Source organism: Rattus rattus, chromosome 2 (genome assembly GCF_011064425.1).
Source record: "Rattus rattus isolate New Zealand chromosome 2, Rrattus_CSIRO_v1, whole genome shotgun sequence".
NCBI lineage: Eukaryota > Metazoa > Chordata > Mammalia > Rodentia > Muridae > Rattus > Rattus rattus.
The window spans coordinates 60282745-60303033 of record NC_046155.1 but is presented as its reverse complement, the minus strand read 5'-3'; the positions used below and the strand labels follow the sequence as shown (position 1 = coordinate 60303033).

Here is a 20289-nt window from a genome sequence, read left to right as displayed (position 1 = left end):
TTTCACTGCAGGTGCCATGATGTCTGGCCGTACTGACCACCGCTAGGGAAATCATAACCATAAAGTCACCACTTTACAAGAAGAGGGTGGAGCTGGTGCCCAAGTGAATGCACGATGCCCAGCTGGCTCGTAAAGGCCACATGATTCAGCGTCACACGCCAGAACACACATTATCCCATTAATCTTGAACCTAGAAAGTAATTTCCTGGGCTCTCATGGCTCCTGCTGGAAGGGAAGTTATCACCTCTACTTTGCCATTGCTACTAGCAATTAGCAGTCTATAGTATAGATTTTCTTTTCAAATTCAGGGTGCCGAGAAAGGCCTCCCACCCCCACAAGATCCCTGACGGCAGAGGCAGGCACAGCCCAATGACTCTTCTCACAGATGTTGTTCTCCAAGGACAGGAAGCATTGTTAATTTCCTTTAAATAATTCAATGCAGTGTCAATACCCCACACGACTCCATGCTCCGGAGTGACAGCTCTCTTCAAATTAGTAGTCCCGAGAATGAAGAACACCCGGAACATTCTTTTATCTTCAGGGAAGCAAACATCAATGCAGACTTTAAAAAAGAAATTAAAGTAACTCTTAGATTCAGATGGAAGATGATGTTTTGGTTCCCATGAATATTCACAAGCCAATTAGTAGAGTCTTTTAAACCAATGATTGTGTCCCTACTAGGTGCTGAGTGTATGCTGTGTGCTGGAGGATGCTGGTAGGAAAGCAGGGATTCTCTAGTGGATAGAAGGGGTGTGAGGAGAGGTACGGAGCGTGCACACACATAGTCCCTCCAGAGAGGGGTCTTGTGGACGAAATTGTGTTTAAACCCTTGTTTGACTTCAGAAACAGTAAACAGCCACTTAGGAGAACCAGAGAGACGTAGAAAGACACGTAGAAGGCACATCACGCCCAGACCTTTGTATGAACCATTTGATCATCTCGCTTTCAACGAATTTATCCATTCATGTTCGTAAACTCCAAAAGCATTAATATTGGGATTATACTTGACGTGGCTTTGCCTCCGCTCACCTGCCGTGACGCCATGGGATGCTTTTCCTCCTCATGGCGTGCGTTACTAAGATCCTAGAGTGGTGTCCTTTGGGATGTCTGTGGTCCAACCATTACTTCATCCAAGTGGGGCTAAAACAGATGTTTTTCCGGGGTGTTTTGCACCTCTCCTGTTACCTTGCCTCTGATGTGCCTATGATTGGACCATGCTCACATTCTGATTACCTGGTGTGTGTGTGTGAGTGTGTGTGTGTACACGTGCACGCTCGTCTGCGTGTGTAGATAGGTAACTGGTTCCAGCATAGCCGCGCTTTGTGGTCCCCACTCTGCAGTGGCTGTGACCTGGTGAGAGCGTCTCTCAGCAGATCCTGACTGGCCAGCTTTTCCAAAGCATTCGCACTATAGGGTATAAGACTCCCCCCCACCCCCAGACCTGATAGATAAGGCTAGCCCACCAGGCTTGGCACAAGGTAAGTAGTTAACCTTTGGTCCGAGTTGAGACGTGGATAAAGGAGAAGCAGGTGCCCTCTTTGATACAAGGAAATGGAAACAAAAAGACTGAGTCTCTTCCTTATAGCTCAAGATTTTCAGGAGCTGATTAGAATCCTGGCGCCGGTGACCTTGAACATTTCTTCTTCTTGTCTTCGGGACAGAAAGCATCTCCCAGGGAGGGCAAAAAAAATAAAAAGGCACATTTCCAGATGAAAAATAAACCCTCAGGTTGTAACTAGGTCAGACGTGAAGATGCCAGTACGAGCGTGTTAGCAAGCTCCTCTCTGCCTCACTTTCCCTATCCCAGGGGGCTACTCACACAGACAGGGCATGGTGAGAGAGCTGGTGTGCTCAACAGAGCTAGCACAAGCAGGGTCCCACATGCCGATGCTCTGCTCATCTACGAGTGATGCATGCTTTTCTTTCCCTCCTCTATGGAAAATTGAGTTTGGCTTTGCTAGTACTTGCTACCTCAGGAATTTTGGTGGAGTGTGAAAATCCCGACCTGCAGTGTGAGCAGTGGTAGAAATGGCTCTAGGGAGCAAGGTGATTGGCAGTCAGCAAGCAGTGAGCCCTAAGTCTGTCACCTCCGTTGGCAAGGTTCTCGCTCCTCCTTGATGCAATGCCTGGATGTTTAAAAGTCTCGTAATGGAATACTGGCCAGCCTTGCTCTGCAGGGTACCCAGGGAGAGCCTTTGACATTTCTCACAGACTTCCTGCAATCCAGGCACTACTGTAAAGGACTGCACTACTGATTTAACTCTTTGGATCCTGGCAGCAGCCTTAAGAGACAGGCGCTGCACATGCCCATTTTTTAAAACAGAGGTAAACTGAGTCAGGGAGCAGCATAAGGTCACGCTGTTAGAAAGAGGGTGCCATAAATGTCTGCTAATGACAGATGTGTGTGCCCTTGTTCATGGTTACTGCTTTGATTCTGCAGTAAGTGCCCCCACTTAGGAGAGATCTTCCACATCCTCTACAATCTGCACCTCATCTCCTCCTCCTTGCTACCAGGTCGAGATCCTAACCTTTGCCATCCATCTCTCGCTCTAGGGAATCCAGTAGATAGATGGGTTGAGTAAATATGACTAAGAAAGTCAATAGCCCACCTGGGCAGGCGTGAGTCACTGCTTCCTCCTTAGCTATTCACACACAGCTTAAAGCCAGCCACACAGGCTGTTAACACAACCAATCGTGACAGTAACAGGGTGTGACACAGCATAACTGCCTGCAGATAAGAGGGGTTTCCTGTAATCGCTTAGTCACCACCACGGCCACTGAAGCACTTACACACACACTTCTTAAATCGTTCTTCGTCAGAACTCTTCTCTCCTTCCCCATTTCCTTCCTCTCTGGAGGCTCTCGAAACTTTCTCTCGTCTGGTGTCTGGGGATAAGCAAGATGGCGCTCGGTCTGACGCTTCGGCTCTTACTGATATTCTTGGTCGTCTTACCCTGTGGCTAGCATCCGGCCTGTTTTGATTTCACTTTTCCACGTGTGTTTTCAGAAAGGGCTGAAGTAGGGATGGGCTATCCCCATGTAGCAAATGTAAGGGGGAAAGACGTTTGGGCTCAGTGTGCATGGCCAGCCGTGGAGACAGGGAGCTGACCAGTGCAGAGAGAGGAAATGAAACTTTTCTTAGGTTTATTAGACCACATCCTATAAGTCTGTGGCTTCTTATGTGTCTGATTTCTAAACAGCATGGCAGCACAGACAGCCTTGTTTCTGCTTGTTCGTCATTTAAAGCAAATATAGATATTACTTAATTTCCCTTGTTCTTTATATTTCGGCCATATGTGGGAAATGAAGGTTTATACACAGAATATATCAGAAGGGATGGTGTGTGTGTGTGTGTGTGTGTGTGTGTGTGTTGTTGTTGTTGTTGTTGTATGTGCTGATGTATAAATCCCTGTTATATAACTCCAGGTTAGCAAGCATTTAGCTAAAATCAAAAGCAAAACAAAAAATTAAAATGTAGTTCACCCGTAATTAAGCAGCCTGAGCTGCGATGTCAAATGCACCCCTAAAGGCAATGCTTATATTTGGATGAACTTCCAGTGCTCCAAAGTTGAGCTTCGAAAGTTATAGGTGAGCTCGTGTGGCTGCAACTCTTAATTGTAAAATGGTTTCCCGTGCATGCAGGGGGAGGACTTTTAACTGCCCCTAGCTGTCCGTTCTAGAGGTGGGGGTCGTTGACCATTGCTCCAAGCAAACAAGACTTGTCTGTATCACACTGCTGCTACAGGAAGAGTGGCAGACATGTGTGTTGGAAGTACTGGAGATTCTGGAACATTCTATGATGTCCCCTCCCCCAAATGTATGAGCTGTGATTTTCTATGGTTTTCTTGTACAACCCAGAATCCTTCTATACAAAAATTGAACAACAACCCCGCCCCCTTCCATCCGTACTCATAGGGCATAGTCTCAACACCATGCTCTTCTAGGGTAAATGAGTACATAGTTCTCTGTTACTCTGAAGTCCCACCTGAGTACTTCTCATGCCTCAGTGAGGTGACATCCTGGTGTGAAGGGAGCACAGTGCAGTTCCACTCATCTGACACTCAGTGACCACTGACCATGCCCTCTGCTCCATGTTGTCCGTCATTCCGTGGACCGAAAGACTTACGCTACTGTGGACATTATGTTGACTTGTCTCCCACCCTGTGAGCTAGTATACGAGACAGGAAGTCGTACTGTGTGGAGCGGTCATGTCAGGACCTGTGGCAGATGGCTGGTTCTTCTGCCTCATGTGAAACCATGGAGGTCCAGCCGACCCCATCCACAGGACGGTCTGGCCCTAACTCAGTGCCTACCTCTGTTTCCCCCTTCTGTGCTGGTCACATATTTTCTCCGCATTCCTGACACAGGTCGTTAATAGATAAGACTCAGGCTGTGTGTAGGTGACAGCTTTCTTCTTCTTTTATAATTCTGTGCTGGTGACAGATTGATTTTTTCATGGGCTAGGCTGTATCAAGAGAGAGAATAAATCATTCTTAAAACCCTCTGTTCCTTGTAGGGCCTCCCTCAAATAAAAACAGTGGCTGGGTGGGAAAATGTCTTTACAAGGCTCTAACATCATCTACCGATCTCTCTCCCTCCCTCTCCCTCCCCTGCTACCCCCTCCTCTCCTCTACCACCTTCTAGTGTGGTATCTCGGGTTCTGAGGCCTTTGCTGTGATCAGACTCTTAGTGATGTCAGAGGAGTAGACGCTCCGGACTTCGACATAGAGGGGAAACCATCCCTACCCTGGAATGAGTCTTTCTTTCGTATGGAGGGCGGTACAGTGATGTGACAGAGTGAAAGCTCTTACTTGCTGCACCTCCTCCCCCCTGTGTCCTGTGAACTTCATTTGAAAGGCATTTATTGTCTTGGCTACTAGTTTAGCAAGGGCCTATAAAAGAAGCTTGGTCAGCCTCTGTCCTTCACGCAGACCTTCCGCTTCCTCTGCCGTGGGTCTGAAAGGCCATTTCAGTCAAGCCCGTTTGCATTTTTAAAAACTAAGGTGTCGTGGGTGTGCATGGGTGTGGGTGGGTGTGTGCATTTATATGTGTTGAAGAGGTCAGAAGCCGTCCTTCGTGTCTTTCTTAGTTGTCACCTTACTTTTCAGTCTCTCACTGAGCCTTCGGTTTAGTGGTTGTTCAGATTATCTGGGCATCAAGAATCAGGAAATCCGCCCGTCCCTGTCACCCCAGTTCTGGGATTACAGATGTTCACTACCCTGCTTGACATGCACGCTGAGGATTTGAATTCAAGTCCTCATGCTTGTTCTCCAAGTATTTTACTGACTGAGCCATTACCCCCTCACCCGTCCCGGCATTCCCACAATCCCGCACATTGTTTTCAGTCTTCGTAGAAGTCACGTGTCCCTGATGAAGTCCGGTTCAAGTTTTGGTTACCCTGTCCTGGTCTCCCTCTGGCCACCTCTACTTGGGCTGAGAAGAAGGAACGAGGTGACCTTTGTACAGCCAAAGCTTTGCCGTTCTGTTGAAGCACCTTTGGGTGTGTGCTTGTTTGAGTATGCAGAGTATGACCACTGCCAACCTTCATGGCCTCTGCCACAGGAGAGCAGAGGCTTTCTCTGGCAGATTTGTGTGTGTGGCGTGTGTGTGCTCAGAAAATTTCTGTTTTAAAAAAGATAATTACTCTAGAGCAGAGTATGGGGAACAAAAAAAAATGAATATATTGGAGAAAGAAAATATGAGACTCAAGAGCAAGAAGAAATTGGGGTGACCAAGAGACACACTAGCCTACTCCAGTCACTTCTCCACCACGCTGGTCACTCAGGCAGACAAGATGTGTAGGCCCCACATGGAAACCTGGTCCTTGGTGCTGGGGTCTTGGTGCTTAGGGAATAGGGTTGGTAGAAGATGAACTGATGGTAAACTTGTTCTGCAGGGTGGGGTCAGTTGGGTCTTTTCATCCTCTGTTCTGCCTGCTGGGATCCTGGAAGGCCTGTGTTACTGCCGGGGTGTTATGTGTTGAGAAGTCTCCTTGACCCAGGGAAACTAGAATAACAAAACTGTAACCACCCGTAGGTGTGTGGCTCTCTCCCAGACAAGGTAGTTTCTTCACATCACTTTCTTGAGAACCCCTGGGACAGGTGGGTGTCCTCTGGGAGGATGACTCCAGAAACATGGCAGCCCTAGAGGGAAGGCGAGAGCCTCTTCTGTCCATCCTTCCGGTAGGCAGGGTTGTGGTGTCTGGGGAAAGACTTGCGGCCTTGATGATGTTTGTTTTGTTTGCACCCAAGAAGAGTGGGACACCCCCTCCCCATTTTGGTCCTGCCCTGTTGGTTGACTTGAGTTTCCTCTCTGTGTTCCTCCCCGTCAGGGCCTCCAGGAACGGTCTTCTCCCGGTCTCTACTCACTATACACACTTGATTTAAAGTTGTAAGACAAAGTTTCTTTGGAGATGTGGAATCAGGAAACTATTATATATATTTATAAAAACTACAATAGAATTGACTCTTGTTTACTTATTTTGGCCTACCTCTTAATAATTCTCACTGCTCACAACCTGAACACAGACCATGTCTTCTTATTCTTATTAGATGGATCCTTTTTGGACACAGGACATGCGGGCTTTGTCTTTAAGATGTTCCCAGTGTGTGTGTGTGTGTGTGTGTGAGTGTGTGTGTGTGTGTGTGTGTGTGTGTGTGTGTGTTGTACCTGTGTGTGTATATGTGTTCTCATGCATGTGGAGTTCACAGGTCAACCTTGGGTGAATCAGGTTCAGGTGCCTTCCCCCCTCTCTCCCTTTTCGTCTTTTAAAAGACCTGCTCACTTACTAGCCTGGGACTACTGGGAAAGGCTGGCTGGCTGGTGATTCCCAGGGAGACCCCTGTTCTCACCTCCACTGGGGTCACAAATATGAATAACATGCTTGGCTTTTTAAGTGGGTTCTGGGGAACAAACTCAGGTGTTAATGTTTGCAGGGCTTAGCCTGCTGAGCCTTCCCCTACCCCGTGCCTTTATTTTGAAGGAGTGTTGTTCAGTGTGCTGGGCCCTGTTCAGAAGCTCAAACTGTGGATGTCAGTTTCTGTTCTGCCCCATCTCTAGGCCTTCTTGGACACAGAGGGAACCCTGGCTTTGTCTGTTGGCTTCTTGGACATTGGTGTGTCTCCCCTAGCCTTGCTTTTCACTATGAGATGTTCTTTCCCGCCCTTCAGAGTGCTTCAGGCCACCTTATGGACTTAGGAGAAGCAAGCTCAGGCAGTAGTGAGGATAACATGCTGCTACTACCCACAGAGACAGCGGGGTGAAGTCAGACAATCTTTGGAGCATCCTGTGTTGAATTATCTGTTATTCTGCCCATGCCATAGATGGCCAAATTTGGGCATGGTGTCTTAAGCGAAGACAGAGCGCGGTCTGTAGATTTGTTGACCTGAGCCTGGTTCTCTCAGGCGATCTCACTTGTCCCATTATTGAAAGGAGACTTGGGAGAGCAGTGTCCCCACCCAGGATCCCCAGCAAGCCGCTGCAAGCCTGAGGGAGCTTAGCTGTTGCTTCCCCAGCCGTCCAGCGGTTAGGAGAAGTGGAAGGCAGGGAGGAGCACATCTGTGCGCCTGCCCTCCTCTTGCAAAGGGAGGAGAGGTGACCTGAAAAGTCCTCGGCTCAGGGTGTCACACTCGAGTGAACTGAAGACGATGCATTTGGCCAGAGAAGGTAACAGCCACCACACACATGTAAACGCTTGTGCAATCTAATTCCTGTCTTTGTAATGACTTGGAGAGCCGCCATTGCAGCCAACTGAGAGGTATGCGCAGTGACCCAGGCAGGAAGCAGAGATTGGAGGGGAGGGGAGGGGAGAGAGCATCCAAGTTGTAGCTTCTCTGCCTTTAAAACCCCTTTAGAAGCAGGAAAGGCACGGGGATCATATTCTGTGCGCGCCAGTCAGCTTTTCCCATCCCAGCTCCCCAGAGAGTGTGATGGGCTCAAAACACCCAAGACTTCTAGCCGAGGGGAAGGGCTGGTGCTGAGGTGCTCAGCAAAGGTTCAAGTCTCCGTAGGGAAGAAGACCTCTGAGATGGGAGAATGAACAGCACTTAAAAACAAAATGCTCCAAACAACAAACATATGGGTGCTAGCAAGGGACAAATCCATCAGCCCAGAGATGCACACCTTTTTTAGCTCCTGACTGGGTTGATGTGGGCACTTTAAGAAGCCAGGTGTGTGTGTGGCGCTCTGTCCCGCCTTGGTTCTCACCCGTCTGGCAAGTGGAGCAGAGCGCGTTCAGCTGTGCCGTTTGTCTTGCCGTCTGTCTGACTGACATCGGGGGGGTTTGGGAATGTGATGTCATTTCTATAAACACACAGGAGAAGCCCCTCCTCTCCCATTCGGGTGACAGATTACATGTTAGGGCACGGAAAGATAAAAGCACTAAATATTTGCTTTAGAAAAACGCACTGAAGGATCCTCTCACCCTCCCAGCTGAAAGGTGATGGGTTTTGGATTCCATTAACAAAGATGGCTGGCTGCCGTTGAAGCCGCTGGCAACCAGAGTAACGAGTGCAAGTTGGCCCCTGGAGGATGATACTGGGGTTTTGGGGTGTGTGTGGAATAGGACTACAGGGTTATAATCCCAGCTCCAGGTCAGCCACAGGGGAGTAAAAAAGCCCTCCCTTACATTTCACTCTTTCAATTGGATGTCTTCTCAGTGGGTTTTCTTTTCATAAGAAGCAATCATATGCTGCTTGAATTTAATAAGAAAGGCATGAAGTTTTATGCAAGCCAGGTTGGAGTCAATTTAAGATCCCCCTGCCTCAGCTCCCCAAGGCTGGGAGTGCAGGTGTGCACTACCTTGACTGCTCCAGTCGAGTTATAATTCATGCAGGCCTTTCGAGAAAGGGCACAGGTTACCCGTAATAAGAGAGCATGTGGCATCGGTTGCTGCCTGTGGCTGGGGCGTCCGTTTTATGGGTAGCTGAGAGCACGGGTCACCACTTCAAGTTAACCTTGACCTTGCCGGAGGCTGACCGAGCGACCAGCTGTACCTGACAGAGCCCGTTGAACCCTAAGTCTTTGTGTCTGTAAAGCTGGAAAACTCCTATCTCTGCCTTTATTTGTCGAAAGAGTTGAGTAAGTAGGTGATGGGTGTAGGGACCAGCCAGTGTCTGTATCTCCTGACTGAACCCCATTCCTTGTGGGCAGTGGTAGGATTTGATACTAATTCTCCCTATTCTCTGTAGACTTCCGGCATCTTGAGGTGGATGGCGTGCAACTGTGTCCCCAGCAACTTGGGGGCTTAGGTGGAAGGGTCACTTGAACTTGAAGAGATCAGAGCCAGCATCAAACAAGGCCCCACCTCTTCAAAATCCCCAAACGGTCTCCCATAGGCCCTCTCTGTATAATTCTCATTCAATCCTCCCAGTCAGTAACAGCAATTTACTTTTAACAAGGAGGATTTTATTTTATTTTATTTTATTTTAATGATTTGTTCCCAGTTCCATTGAAAGTAATTGTTAGGACCTGGAGAGTCAAAGCTGGGGGCTTCAGATGTTTTCCAAGACGGGGTGCCCACCTCCCCACTGCCGGGACCCATCTGCCCTGTGACATGTCATCGAGCTACAGAGGAGAGCCACACATGCTCTCCAGACATTCTGGCCTAGGCTGATTGGGACAGGAGGTTGGGAGAGCGGTCCCTGTGCCGGAAGTTGTGGCTTCTGAGTCTCTCAGCAGTTGGCAACAGAGAGTTTTGTTTTGTTTTGTGTGTGTGGTTTTGTTTTTTAAATAATTAGAAACAGTTCAGCTCTTATTACCACCCACGGTAAAAAATTGCTTGGCTCCCACAAGTTAAGAGAGAAGGGGGGGGGGATAAGTCCACTTGGTGGAATGATTAAAATGGGGCTTAAGGCTGAACGTATTTTGGAGAGAGCTTTGGACATGGGAAGGCTGGGGAGGGGGAGAGGGGATTCTCAGTCTCTAACTCCTTTTTGGCCTGGTTCAAGTTGAAGATGGTTGTTCGTGAAGGTAGGGAATCTAGTGCCCAAGATGACTCTGGGAGGAAACCCACATTTTCTGTACTCATTAACGGTATGTCTTCCGTGTGGGTGTGAGCTCAAAGCCCATATTTGTGCGGTGTGTGGTCCTTATAGGGCTGCGTTCCAGTCCTCATGGTGGTAGCCCGTGAGGAGAGGGAAGAGGAAGAGCTGGTCTTGGCACTGACACAACTCGTCCCATTGTATGGACCAAATCACTGAGGCCGTTGTTCATAGATCAACTCAGTACACATCTGTGGCTCCATTTACTCATGGGGATGGCTGGAGTCTGAGTCAAATCGATCCGGCAAAACATATGTGTTATCCGATGGACACCCCCTGCCCACTCCTCCTCCTGTCCATCTAAGTAGTCCCATGGGCAGGGGGATGACTGTTGACTTCCTCATCCTCCTGGATGGAAGAACATCCCACTGGAGGTCACTGGGCTCCCCAGGACATTCTGAGCCACATTGGTTTGATTCTAATCTGTGATGGCTCCTGTGGGGGTAGCCTCTTCGTGCCGTCCTGACTTGTTTAAGTTTACGCTTTGTTGGCAAGCAGTTTTCTGATGCTGTTCTTCTCATGGCCAAGATCCCTCTGTGGAGCAATGCCTGAACTTAATACTTTTCATCTGGATCTTAGGGTATCAAGAGACAGGGGCGGGGTGGGTGGGGTTGGTGGGGTGAGGTGGGGTGGGTAGAGTCTTTGACACTACTCATCGCATTCCCAAGTCTACCGTTTCTTATTGTTTCCTTTCAGGACACTACATAAGGAGTACTTTTCCCCCTAGAGGGTGTTGTGTCCCGTGGTGCCGCATACTGACTCTACAATCGTAGGCCAAAGGATACATTGTCTTACAGATGGTTTATAAATACATATACCAGGGTGCCTATTAAACTTAGCCTGGAGCGTCTAATAACAACAGGCTTCTTTCTTGACTGCCCCCAGAGACTGGGAATTCACCTCCAAGTTTGGACCCTTAGTAACTCTATTCTACTCTTCTCGCTGGCCAGGGCCCTGTTCCTTCATCAGATTCTTGGGCACACAGAATGATACTTTTTGAGCCTGGTGGATGAGCAGTTAGGTACTTAAGAAGGCATTAGGCACATGGGGGACACAATACACCTGTGGCTCTTTAAATCCTGCTTCTCTAGGCCTGACCGCCTCACCAGTGTGGGTGTGAATCTGGAAATTATCAAAAAAAAAAAATCCACATGACAGAGGGATGTGTGTATGACTGGGATTGCAGCCCCAGGGAAGACTCCAGTTCACAGCATGTCATTTAGTACTCCAGTCCTGGGTGTCATTCTATCCTGAAGAGAAGGGGTGTGAGCAGAAGGGACCCTTCTACTTCTGGCTGGAAGACGTGGACTGAGTTCAGTTCTTTGTTGTCATTCTGAGGCTGATGCTCTCTGGGGTAATTGCTGGAAGGGATCCCCCTTGTCAGCTTCTAGGATTCTGAGCTCTGTGGCTGTCAGACCCCTTCACCTGTGTGAACTGGCTCAGTGCGAACTGGCTCGGTGAGAACCGGCTTGGTGTGAGTAGCTTTGTTGGTGAAGCCACCAGAGAGAGCCACATTGAAGTGAGTAAGTTCCCCTTCAAATCTTGGGAATTATCAGAACAGTGGTTACAAACAGAGTTTGGTTACCACGAGGCCCATTTCTCTGTCTCTCCAACTCTACACTTCCGCCATGACTGTGGTTCTTTGACACCCGTCTTAATGAACCACCTTCCCAATCTAGTGGTTTCTCACTCATATCCATTCTTGCCTCTTTGCGCCAAACCTTTGCGCCTCTCCCCTTAGCCCACATTGATCCAGCTGCATACCTGCCTGTCAGAAGCAGACCCATGAGATGGTAGACTGAGTGTTCAGGCTCCATACACTCTTAGAAAGCAGGAGATGGGAGATGATGTCGCAAGGACCCAATCACATCAGGGTGAGCCGTCTTTGAGACTTTAGTCATCGGTTTTGTAATAACTATTCTCGGTCGTTAAAAATAAAAGTTGTCTCCAGGATTAAAAGAGAAAAGATGCTTCGGGGAGGTGACCGGGGCCTGTCCTATGCATAAACAGATAGCAGAGAGATAGTAATAAATTGAATGTTACCTAACAGGTTTGGTTTGTGATTTGTTGGGTCTGGACTCCTAGGAAAAGATGATAAAATAACTCAGACAAGGGAATGGGCTTATTGGAGTGACCTAAAACCACAAAAGCACACAGCAAGAGGTTTTGAGTAGATAACCATAAGCCAGAGTAATTTTAACTTGTTCAATGGCTGGTGGGTTAAGGGAAATCTACCAAATCTGGAGATTGCTAAGTGGTGACTAATGACAGGACCCTACTCTGTCAGGCCTCTTTCTAAACTTTGGAAACGGAGGCCCAGATAGAGCAGATGGCTGTAAGACTCAGGGGCTTCACTCCCAGGTAACACAGCAGAAATCCACCCTCCCAGTTGTCTCTTCCCATCCTGCCACTCCCGATTCTCAATTCACTTGAAGGTTGTTCAACACTACCAGACATCTGTGTGGAAGCTGAAGCTCCTCTGTGGATGAATGTGGAATCCAGAGTGTCTGGTGTGAAAATCACTGATTTCTCTCTCGAGATCATGACTTTTCTGGGTACCCTCTCGGGGGGTGGGGTGGGGGGAGTCATGCTCATGAAGGATTAATACAAGCATTTCTGCTGAAAGGAAGCCAGGAGTGGGGACCTAGAACTCTTGCATAAAGAATACTAGGAGGAATATTGCAAATGATCACTATGCTTTTAGCAACACTTAACTGAACATATCCCACATTATGGCTCACATCCAGCATTCAGGAGACTGAAGCAAGAGCATTGCCATGAGTTTGAGGCTACAGAAACCATACCCTTACCATTTATGTAAGAAGGACATTAGTTTGTTCATGCTACTGTCTTTCCCCACGAGGACTGGTATTTAGGAATTCTGTTAGGGTGTTGCTTTCTGGGATTTTTGATGTGAAAAAGGACTCTTCGGAAACTCTTCTTGGTTTCACCCTAGCATCATGGATAGGAGTAGGATGGAGATCACCGAGCTGGCTGTGATGCTGTTGACCACATTAGAGCTCACTAGTGATTTTTACAGCTCTGCTAAAAGCTCCTTTCTGCCGTTAAGAGTCCCGAGTCTTGTAACCAGGAAGCAGGCTGATGCCCTGGGTTGAGTTCAGCAAGTTTGTTTTGACTTGTGGCCCACGAGGAGAGAGAAGTCCTCATTATGTAATGTTAAACTGGGCCGGGAATGTCAGCTGGGCCCTGCTTGCCAAATCTTGAAGAGTTGGTTGGGAGCGGACTATGTTTAGTATGACTAATCCAACTTGGCAGGGTAAAGGGGTGGGTGGGTGTCGCTCTGAGAGGGAAGGATGACTTATGCTATTTCAAATATTAGCACTTTGTATGCGCTGTAGCTGTCCCCAAAAGTAACTCAAAAGTAAGCGACTACCTAAGTCGAGTCCTCATTAATCAACACTGACTGTCGACTGGTGGAGTCAAGACACCATCGGATTCCTCTTGCCCTTAGGAGAGACAGGCTCGGGTCCTGGGAAATGCTTCCTGTGGCAGCCCATGTTGGTCAAGTGTGGCTGGCAGGGTACTCAACAATTAAAGCAGGTATACAAAGCCAACACTGGACTCTGTAATAAAAGTCACAGTGAACCCCAATAAAAATGTAAAGTAAAGAAAAATGTGGCCCACTTTCCTAATAAAGATTCCAGAGTGTAATTTAGAGTCCAGTCTCCAGCCTTTTCCGTCTTTATGCGGGCGCTTTTACGCCTTTTGCTCCTTCCTCCCCCGACAAGGTCCAGCTTGGTCCTTCTTATGGGACAAAAGGATCCCATTTTTATGCAGATGCCTTTAGTTGGAGACAAAAACAACACAAAAGCTTGTTTGCACAACTATCCTTAAACAGTGCGTTCCCTGACCGCCCCCCCCTCCCCCGTCACAAAAAAAGGCTACTCTTTGGTCGGGTAGATGCCCTGCCTGAGGTGAAGTGGGGAATCGCTTTTGTCTTTTCCCTGATGAATGGATGTAAAATGTTCACTGAACCTGGAAACACCTCCTTTTGTGCCCGGTGCCCCCCTAACACAGGCTGTTAAACTTGGGGCAATTGCTCATGGTGGGGGATTGAATGGAACCATTGTGGGAGGAGGGGCCCACACTGAGACCATTGTGGGCATAGAGATGTCATTGTTTCCCAAGTATTAAGGAGTAGACTCTGGGGACCCCCAGGCATCGGTGTGCCCGGCCACTGTGCTGACTGCACACCATTTGTTGGGTTGAATTGTCCCCTAAGTACAAGCTGGGCAAGGTCCTCTTAGTCAGGGCACACCACAGTGTGCCCCCTACAGGATGCATGTGGAATTTCCTACAAATATCAGCTTACCAGGCAGGCTCTTTCCTGTCCCTACCTAGATTGTTCGTTTTGGGGGTTTTCTGTTCTGTTTTGTTTTTCATTTTTTTCTTTCCCTGTCTTGATCTCCAGCACTCATTTCTGCAGGGAGGTCGCTTGTCCTCCAGGCATTGGGGGCGGGAGGGGGTGGAGGGGAGAAAACATTTGTTAAAAATCCCTTCTTCCACCTTAGGAGTAGCAAAACTCCCCAATTCCTGCCGGTGGCTGTACAGTCAGTTTCCCTGTGGCCATATGGCCTTCAGAGGACTTCTGATCTTAATTACAGCATCCAGCCTTTGTTTATTTAAAAATCAAAAGGCGGATAGGCTATTGATGGTTTATCTGTATTAACTGCAGCACCATACCTGCCAACTGTCCCTTCAGTGAGAAAAGGGAGCTGCTATGATCCCCACCAACAGTTTACATGTGTGCACACACCAGTTAACACGGCATGTTCAATAGAAGTTCCTAGCTTTAGAATTGCCGCGCACGCATTTGGACGCGTTGACGGACAGGAATGTAGGCACAGGGTTAGGAAGAGCATCCATCCAGGAAGTACTGGAGTTCAAACTCTGAGTCTTCACTTGCTGTGTTAGCCAAGAGTCTTGGGGGTATATTCTCGGCAACCTCAACTTTGCCTTCTGTAAAGTAGGAACAGTGGCGGGGTTCGCAACCCCGGGAATGATACAAGATTTGGACTGCATGCTTATGGAAGGTGATTATGTGATTCGTTTCCTCGAGGAGGGACATATAGGACATAAGCACGGTGCGCTGAAACACTCAGCCGGCTCCCAAGTGAGAACCTAATGCAGGTTCTGAACGTGGTGTTGTTCTGTGCGATTCATTGATAATTTTGATGTTCTAACTAAACCTTGGTTCTGGTGGAATGTGTGATCAAAAGAAGTCTTTTCAAAAATGGCTCTTTCTTGACGACGCTGATAAACCATCATAGAAAACGGCTTTGCCGTAAGCTTAGAGGGGCCAGTGTTTAAAACCAATGAAGACATGTCAGGAAACATTAAACACGTTTGCTTAACACACATGGTAATTCTTGGCTTCTTCCCCTGGCTTTAAGAAGCCTTTCTCTTAGAAAAATCCAATTCTTAGGGGTCTCTGTAGGGTCTGAGTAGAGACAACTTTGGAGAAAACAAAACAAAACTGGTGTCTCTTTAGATAACAATGGCCTCTCAGTTGTTCTTTTAGGTCCTCAAGCTTCTTTCGTGAGCCCATCAGTTGTTTGAATAATTGCTTTTTAAAGAAGTGGGTTTTAGGAGCTGTATTTAAAGAATTTATAATCTCCATGCTAAAATATTGCCTACCGGGAAGTCATTGCCGCCCCTCCCCCACCTCCAATGCCTCCTCCTCTTCCTTCTTTTAGGATCTCCCTTCCTCACTATTCTAGTGGTGGTGTTTTTAGGTGTAAATTCTTGCAGCTTGGATTTTTTTTTTCTTTTTTTGAGCATTTAACCAGTGCCTCATCAGTTCTGTGTATTTATACTGGGCACGGCAGTAAGCATGTTTTAAACTTACATACCTCGTTGGTTGCAAAAGTGCTTTTTTTTTTCTGACAAGCTTGGCTGCCTCCAAATTACAGTGAGGGCAAAGTAGAGTCTAATTGCTGGCTCTTGACCCCTAAGCGTCTGTATATTTTACCTAATTTATAGTTGGAAAAACAGCTAAAAATGTTGTGTGTCTGTGCCAGTCATTTACGTCGTAGTTTATAAAGCCTAGAACCAAATGTGCAAATGCTACTCAGGCTAAGCTAAGTACTGGGTCAAAGAGCTAAAATCCAGGGGGCCGGACAGATGGCTCAGTGGTTAAGAGCAGTGCTGCACTTACAGAGGACCCAGCACCCACCCAAGGCTCACCAGAACTCCAGCTTCTTGGATCTGATGCTCTCTTGTGCCCTCTGCAGGTACGGGATGCACTCCCAGAACGCTTCTCCGCATAAAAATTTCAAAAATCCGGAATAAAATTTTAAAAGAGACAAAATCCAAATCAATATTGATATTTATACATACTACCTGAGTGACAGTAATAATATTTTTGTCCCAGTTGCAGACTAATTTTGCCGAGTGAGTGGGCTACAGAAAAAGAAAGAAAAAAAAAGCCAATAGCTCTCTGAGTCAGGATAGACTTTGAAAAGAAATGGAGTTTGATTATTGACACAAAGTTTCCTGTGCTCTAATCTCCATAGCGCCTCACGGTTAGATAATTTCACAGCAGAGCACGACATTTAGATTCTTTCTAAAACTCAATTTAAAATGTTGTGTTCCTTCCCCAACATGGAGGTAAGGCAAATTTTTATTTGGGAAAACATTATTGAGGGAGCTGAGTTTTGGGATCTGGTTCTGTTTGAGGCTGGTGGGCTAGGAGACAGTGCTGGCTTTCAGGGTCCTGAGCCCACTGAGGGCAAGAGTTCCCCTCAGTTCATTTATCACCTTAGCTTTAGCGTGGGTGACATTTCCAGACGGGGTGAACGAACCAGACATCCTTAAGGGAAGGAAGGGTGTGAGAGAGAGCCTGAGAGGTCTAAGCCGGGAGCAATGGCGTTTGCTTCCTCTCTTGCTCAGCTCTTTTCCCTCTCTTTCCTTATCCTCCTCCTCCTCCTTCTCCTCCTCCCCCCTCCTCCTCCTCCCCCTCCCCCCCCTCCTCCTCCTCTTCATTCATTAAAACTACTAACCAGCCCTCATTAGATCAGTTCTTCCGTGTTCCCCCAAGCTTGTTTGTGTTTTTGTCTGTACTGTGGGGCTGCTGTCATGTGTGTCCGTATTTGGGTATGAGAAACAGTCTCTCTTAAGCTTCCTTGAAGAGATGGGCCAGACAAAAACAAGATGGTTTTTGACAAAACAACCCGCAGCCCAGACTGCTCCAAGATGCTTGCTTGCATTCAAAACCAGTTTCCCAGTCTGCTTGGGGCAGGCAGTTGCAACATGCTCTCCATCTGGGCCTCATGTGAGTGCATTCCCGACGCCACGCTGTGGCAGGAACCTTGGCAGGACTTCCCCGGTGAGAGCCAATGGGCGTTGTTGCTATGGTGGAGGCATGTCATAATTTAATTTTACTTTATTATTCAGTGGACGTGCCCATTGTGTGTTACCCTCTGGGTGTGTTTACAAGGAGCTTAGGAAAGAGGCTGAGGCTGTCACATCTGTTGAGTCTGCTTTGACACTGTACAGCGGGTGACTTCACACATGTGCTTGCTTGCACACACACAGCGCTTTCTTCCTTCTTACCCAGCACTGATTCTGGGGCTAAGGGAGACATCCCTCTCTAGCTGGTGATTGGCCAGGCTCAGGAGGACCTGCCTTCTTAAAGTCCCCTTCCTTCTGCCTGGAGAACCCCCTGAGGCAGCTTGGGATTAGGCATGTGCACTCCTAATCTCTCAAACCTCACGTGTGCTATGAACAAGTCCCCGTGGTTACTTAACTGGAACCTAAGTCAGCATCCTGGATTTGGGTGACTCTCCTCTGGCAATCTTCCTAAACTGCATATGACACACGAAAGTTAAAAGTCCACAAAAACGTCATTTGTCCCTTAATGAAAACTGGGGACTTTCAGAATGGCCTCATGTCTTCCCACTGTCCCTGGGCCTCTGGGATGGCAATGTGTGGTCTCTCTGCAGGGACGAGTAGTGATAACATTTTCAGCATCTGACTCAATTGTGGGATGCGGATTCAGTCAAGGACCACATATTTAGATCCTCCTCCATATTTAAATAAAAATTGAAGGGGAAGAAGCCTTCCTGTTTTAAAGCGTTGCAGGTGGATTTCTGTCGTGGCTGGAGTTTCAAATGGTTCTCCCCTCCAAATAATTGGTTTGTTCTACCTCTTGCTTTTCCTGTAAGTTATCCTCAGCTGAAAGGCCCTGTCTCTCCGACCTTTGTTATGTTGCCATGATAGTAGTACTTAACGGGAAGCCCCATGAGTAGCAGGCATCTTTTGGTTCAGTAATCAAAACCTGACCCCAAACCCTGGCCATACAGATTTTTAAGCATCTGTCTATGCTTATATACAAAAATGATTCTTATCAAGCAAGTCTGTGCAGAAATCACCATTAGCATAATTTCTAACTCACTAAAGCAGCGTGGTGTCAATATTCAACTCTCACCAACCCCATGCTTCATGAAGTGGTCAGCAGCTATGAGGACCTGAGTCCTACAAACTGTGGTGCATTCCTGCCTAGGATGGTCAGTTGTGCTTGGCACACTGCTGGCAGCTGGAGTCTATTTAAGGGGGTTCTGCGAGGTGACAGCCATGCGTCATGGTGAGAAATTATGATCCTTTGTTCTTATTGGTCTTTGCTCACATGTCTCCTAGTCTCGGGAAGACCTGTGCTTTTTCTTCTTCCCCACCAGCATTTTAAAAAAATTAAATAAATTTTGTCATTGGAGATCTATGATATTGTGGGTGCTATAAACTGAAAGATTTCTGTTAGCTGACCACTTTTTTTATTTAAATAAAGTCTGAAAGGTAGCTAAATCCTCAAGTCAGACGCAGACATAAAAACGCTCCTTCTAAGACTTGGATGCATGGCCAGTCATTGCCTTTAAAGTTTCCCAGGATGGTTCATTCAACTGTTCAAAGGCTGTCATGTGGGTTCTGTTGACTATCAGTTGTTACAGGTCAGATACGGCCTGATGGTTGTTAAAATCTTCATAATGCCATCTCTAATCTTGTGAGTTTTGCAAAGGGATTCCTGATGAACAGTCAGAAATTGCTGCTGCTAACATTTTATTTAGTGTCAGTGTGACTTGCTAAGCTCTCTCGCTTAGTTAGTATGTTTATTCTGAGATTGCTATCATCTGTCCGTCCGTCTGTCCATCCATCCATCCATCCATCCATCCATCCCTCACCTGTCTGTCCATCTATCCTTCCTATCTATCTATCGTTTCTATCTATCCATCCATCCATCTATTTATCTACCTATCTATCCATCTATTTATCTACCTATCTATCCATCCATCCATCTATCTGTCATCCATCTATCCATTTATCCATCTATCCATCTAATCTATCCATCCATTATCTATCTATCTATCTATCTATCTATCTATCTATCTATCTATCTATCTATCTATCTATCATCTATCATCTATCTATCATCTCTTTATCAGAAATGCTTAACAACAAGCTGCACATTTGAAGAACTTACATTTTATTTTGTATTTTCCAATATGTATCTGGAGAATTTGACAGAATGCCCCACTTGGACTGGCCCTTCATCTTGTGATTTCTATAAAGACATTTCTTTTGTCCCTCCATGTTTGTCTACTTGGATGACTACAGTTGAACTCCTTTGCTTCTGAAGCCTTGGCTTATTGGTCCTTTGCGCAGGGAATCAATCCCTCACTTGCAGGCAGGCACCCCGGTGCAGGCAATGGTGTGTGGTCTGAGGAGCCACAACATAAATAGGTCTGTGTCTTCCTCCAGTATTGAGTTTTTATCCTTTGTAATGATGGCGGTCCGTCAGTCCACACAGCTCAAAATGAAGATAAATTGAATTAGTAAACATGAGTTAAATGACTCACCGGTATGATTAGACTGTGACAATTTCCTGAGTGTGACCTCACATGTTTAGTGGTGTTAATTGTAACAGCGTTTCGTTGGAACATTTGATGTCATAAGCAAGCAGAATAAGTTAATTCTCACAAGAAGGAAAAAAAGCAGAAACAAACAAACAAACACTAAAACAATACAAAACCCACTCTGAGGCATGGACTTAGAATAAAAACATTTATCTGGTCTCAGTTTACTTAGATGGAAATTGCTGAGAATTTCCCTTTTAATTCCAGCTTCCATGGATGGGAAGCTGCATGTGCCTAAATCAGTGGTTTATCCAAATGGAGGCAGAGGGTAGGTGCTGTCCAGTACGTCTTAATAAGTTACTGAAGACAGATCGCTCTGAGTG

The 20289-nt window shown here is 46.9% G+C and overlaps 1 protein-coding gene across 50 annotated transcripts in view; it reads left to right on the top strand.

Moving 5' to 3' along the window:
- Window positions 1-20289, top strand: part of Tcf7l2 (transcription factor 7 like 2) — a 193106-nt gene that overhangs the window by 124113 nt on the left and 48704 nt on the right. For 4 of the 50 annotated variants that reach the window (XM_032892291.1, XM_032892293.1, XM_032892290.1 and 1 more), the window contains exon 4: window positions 5346-5451. The exons of 45 other annotated variants lie outside the window; for them this stretch is intronic. In XM_032892291.1, coding sequence (XP_032748182.1) covers window positions 5346-5451 — 106 coding nt within the window. The remainder of the gene's footprint in view (window positions 1-5345; window positions 5452-20289) is intronic. One more of the 50 variants, XM_032892296.1, reaches the window with a different exon arrangement.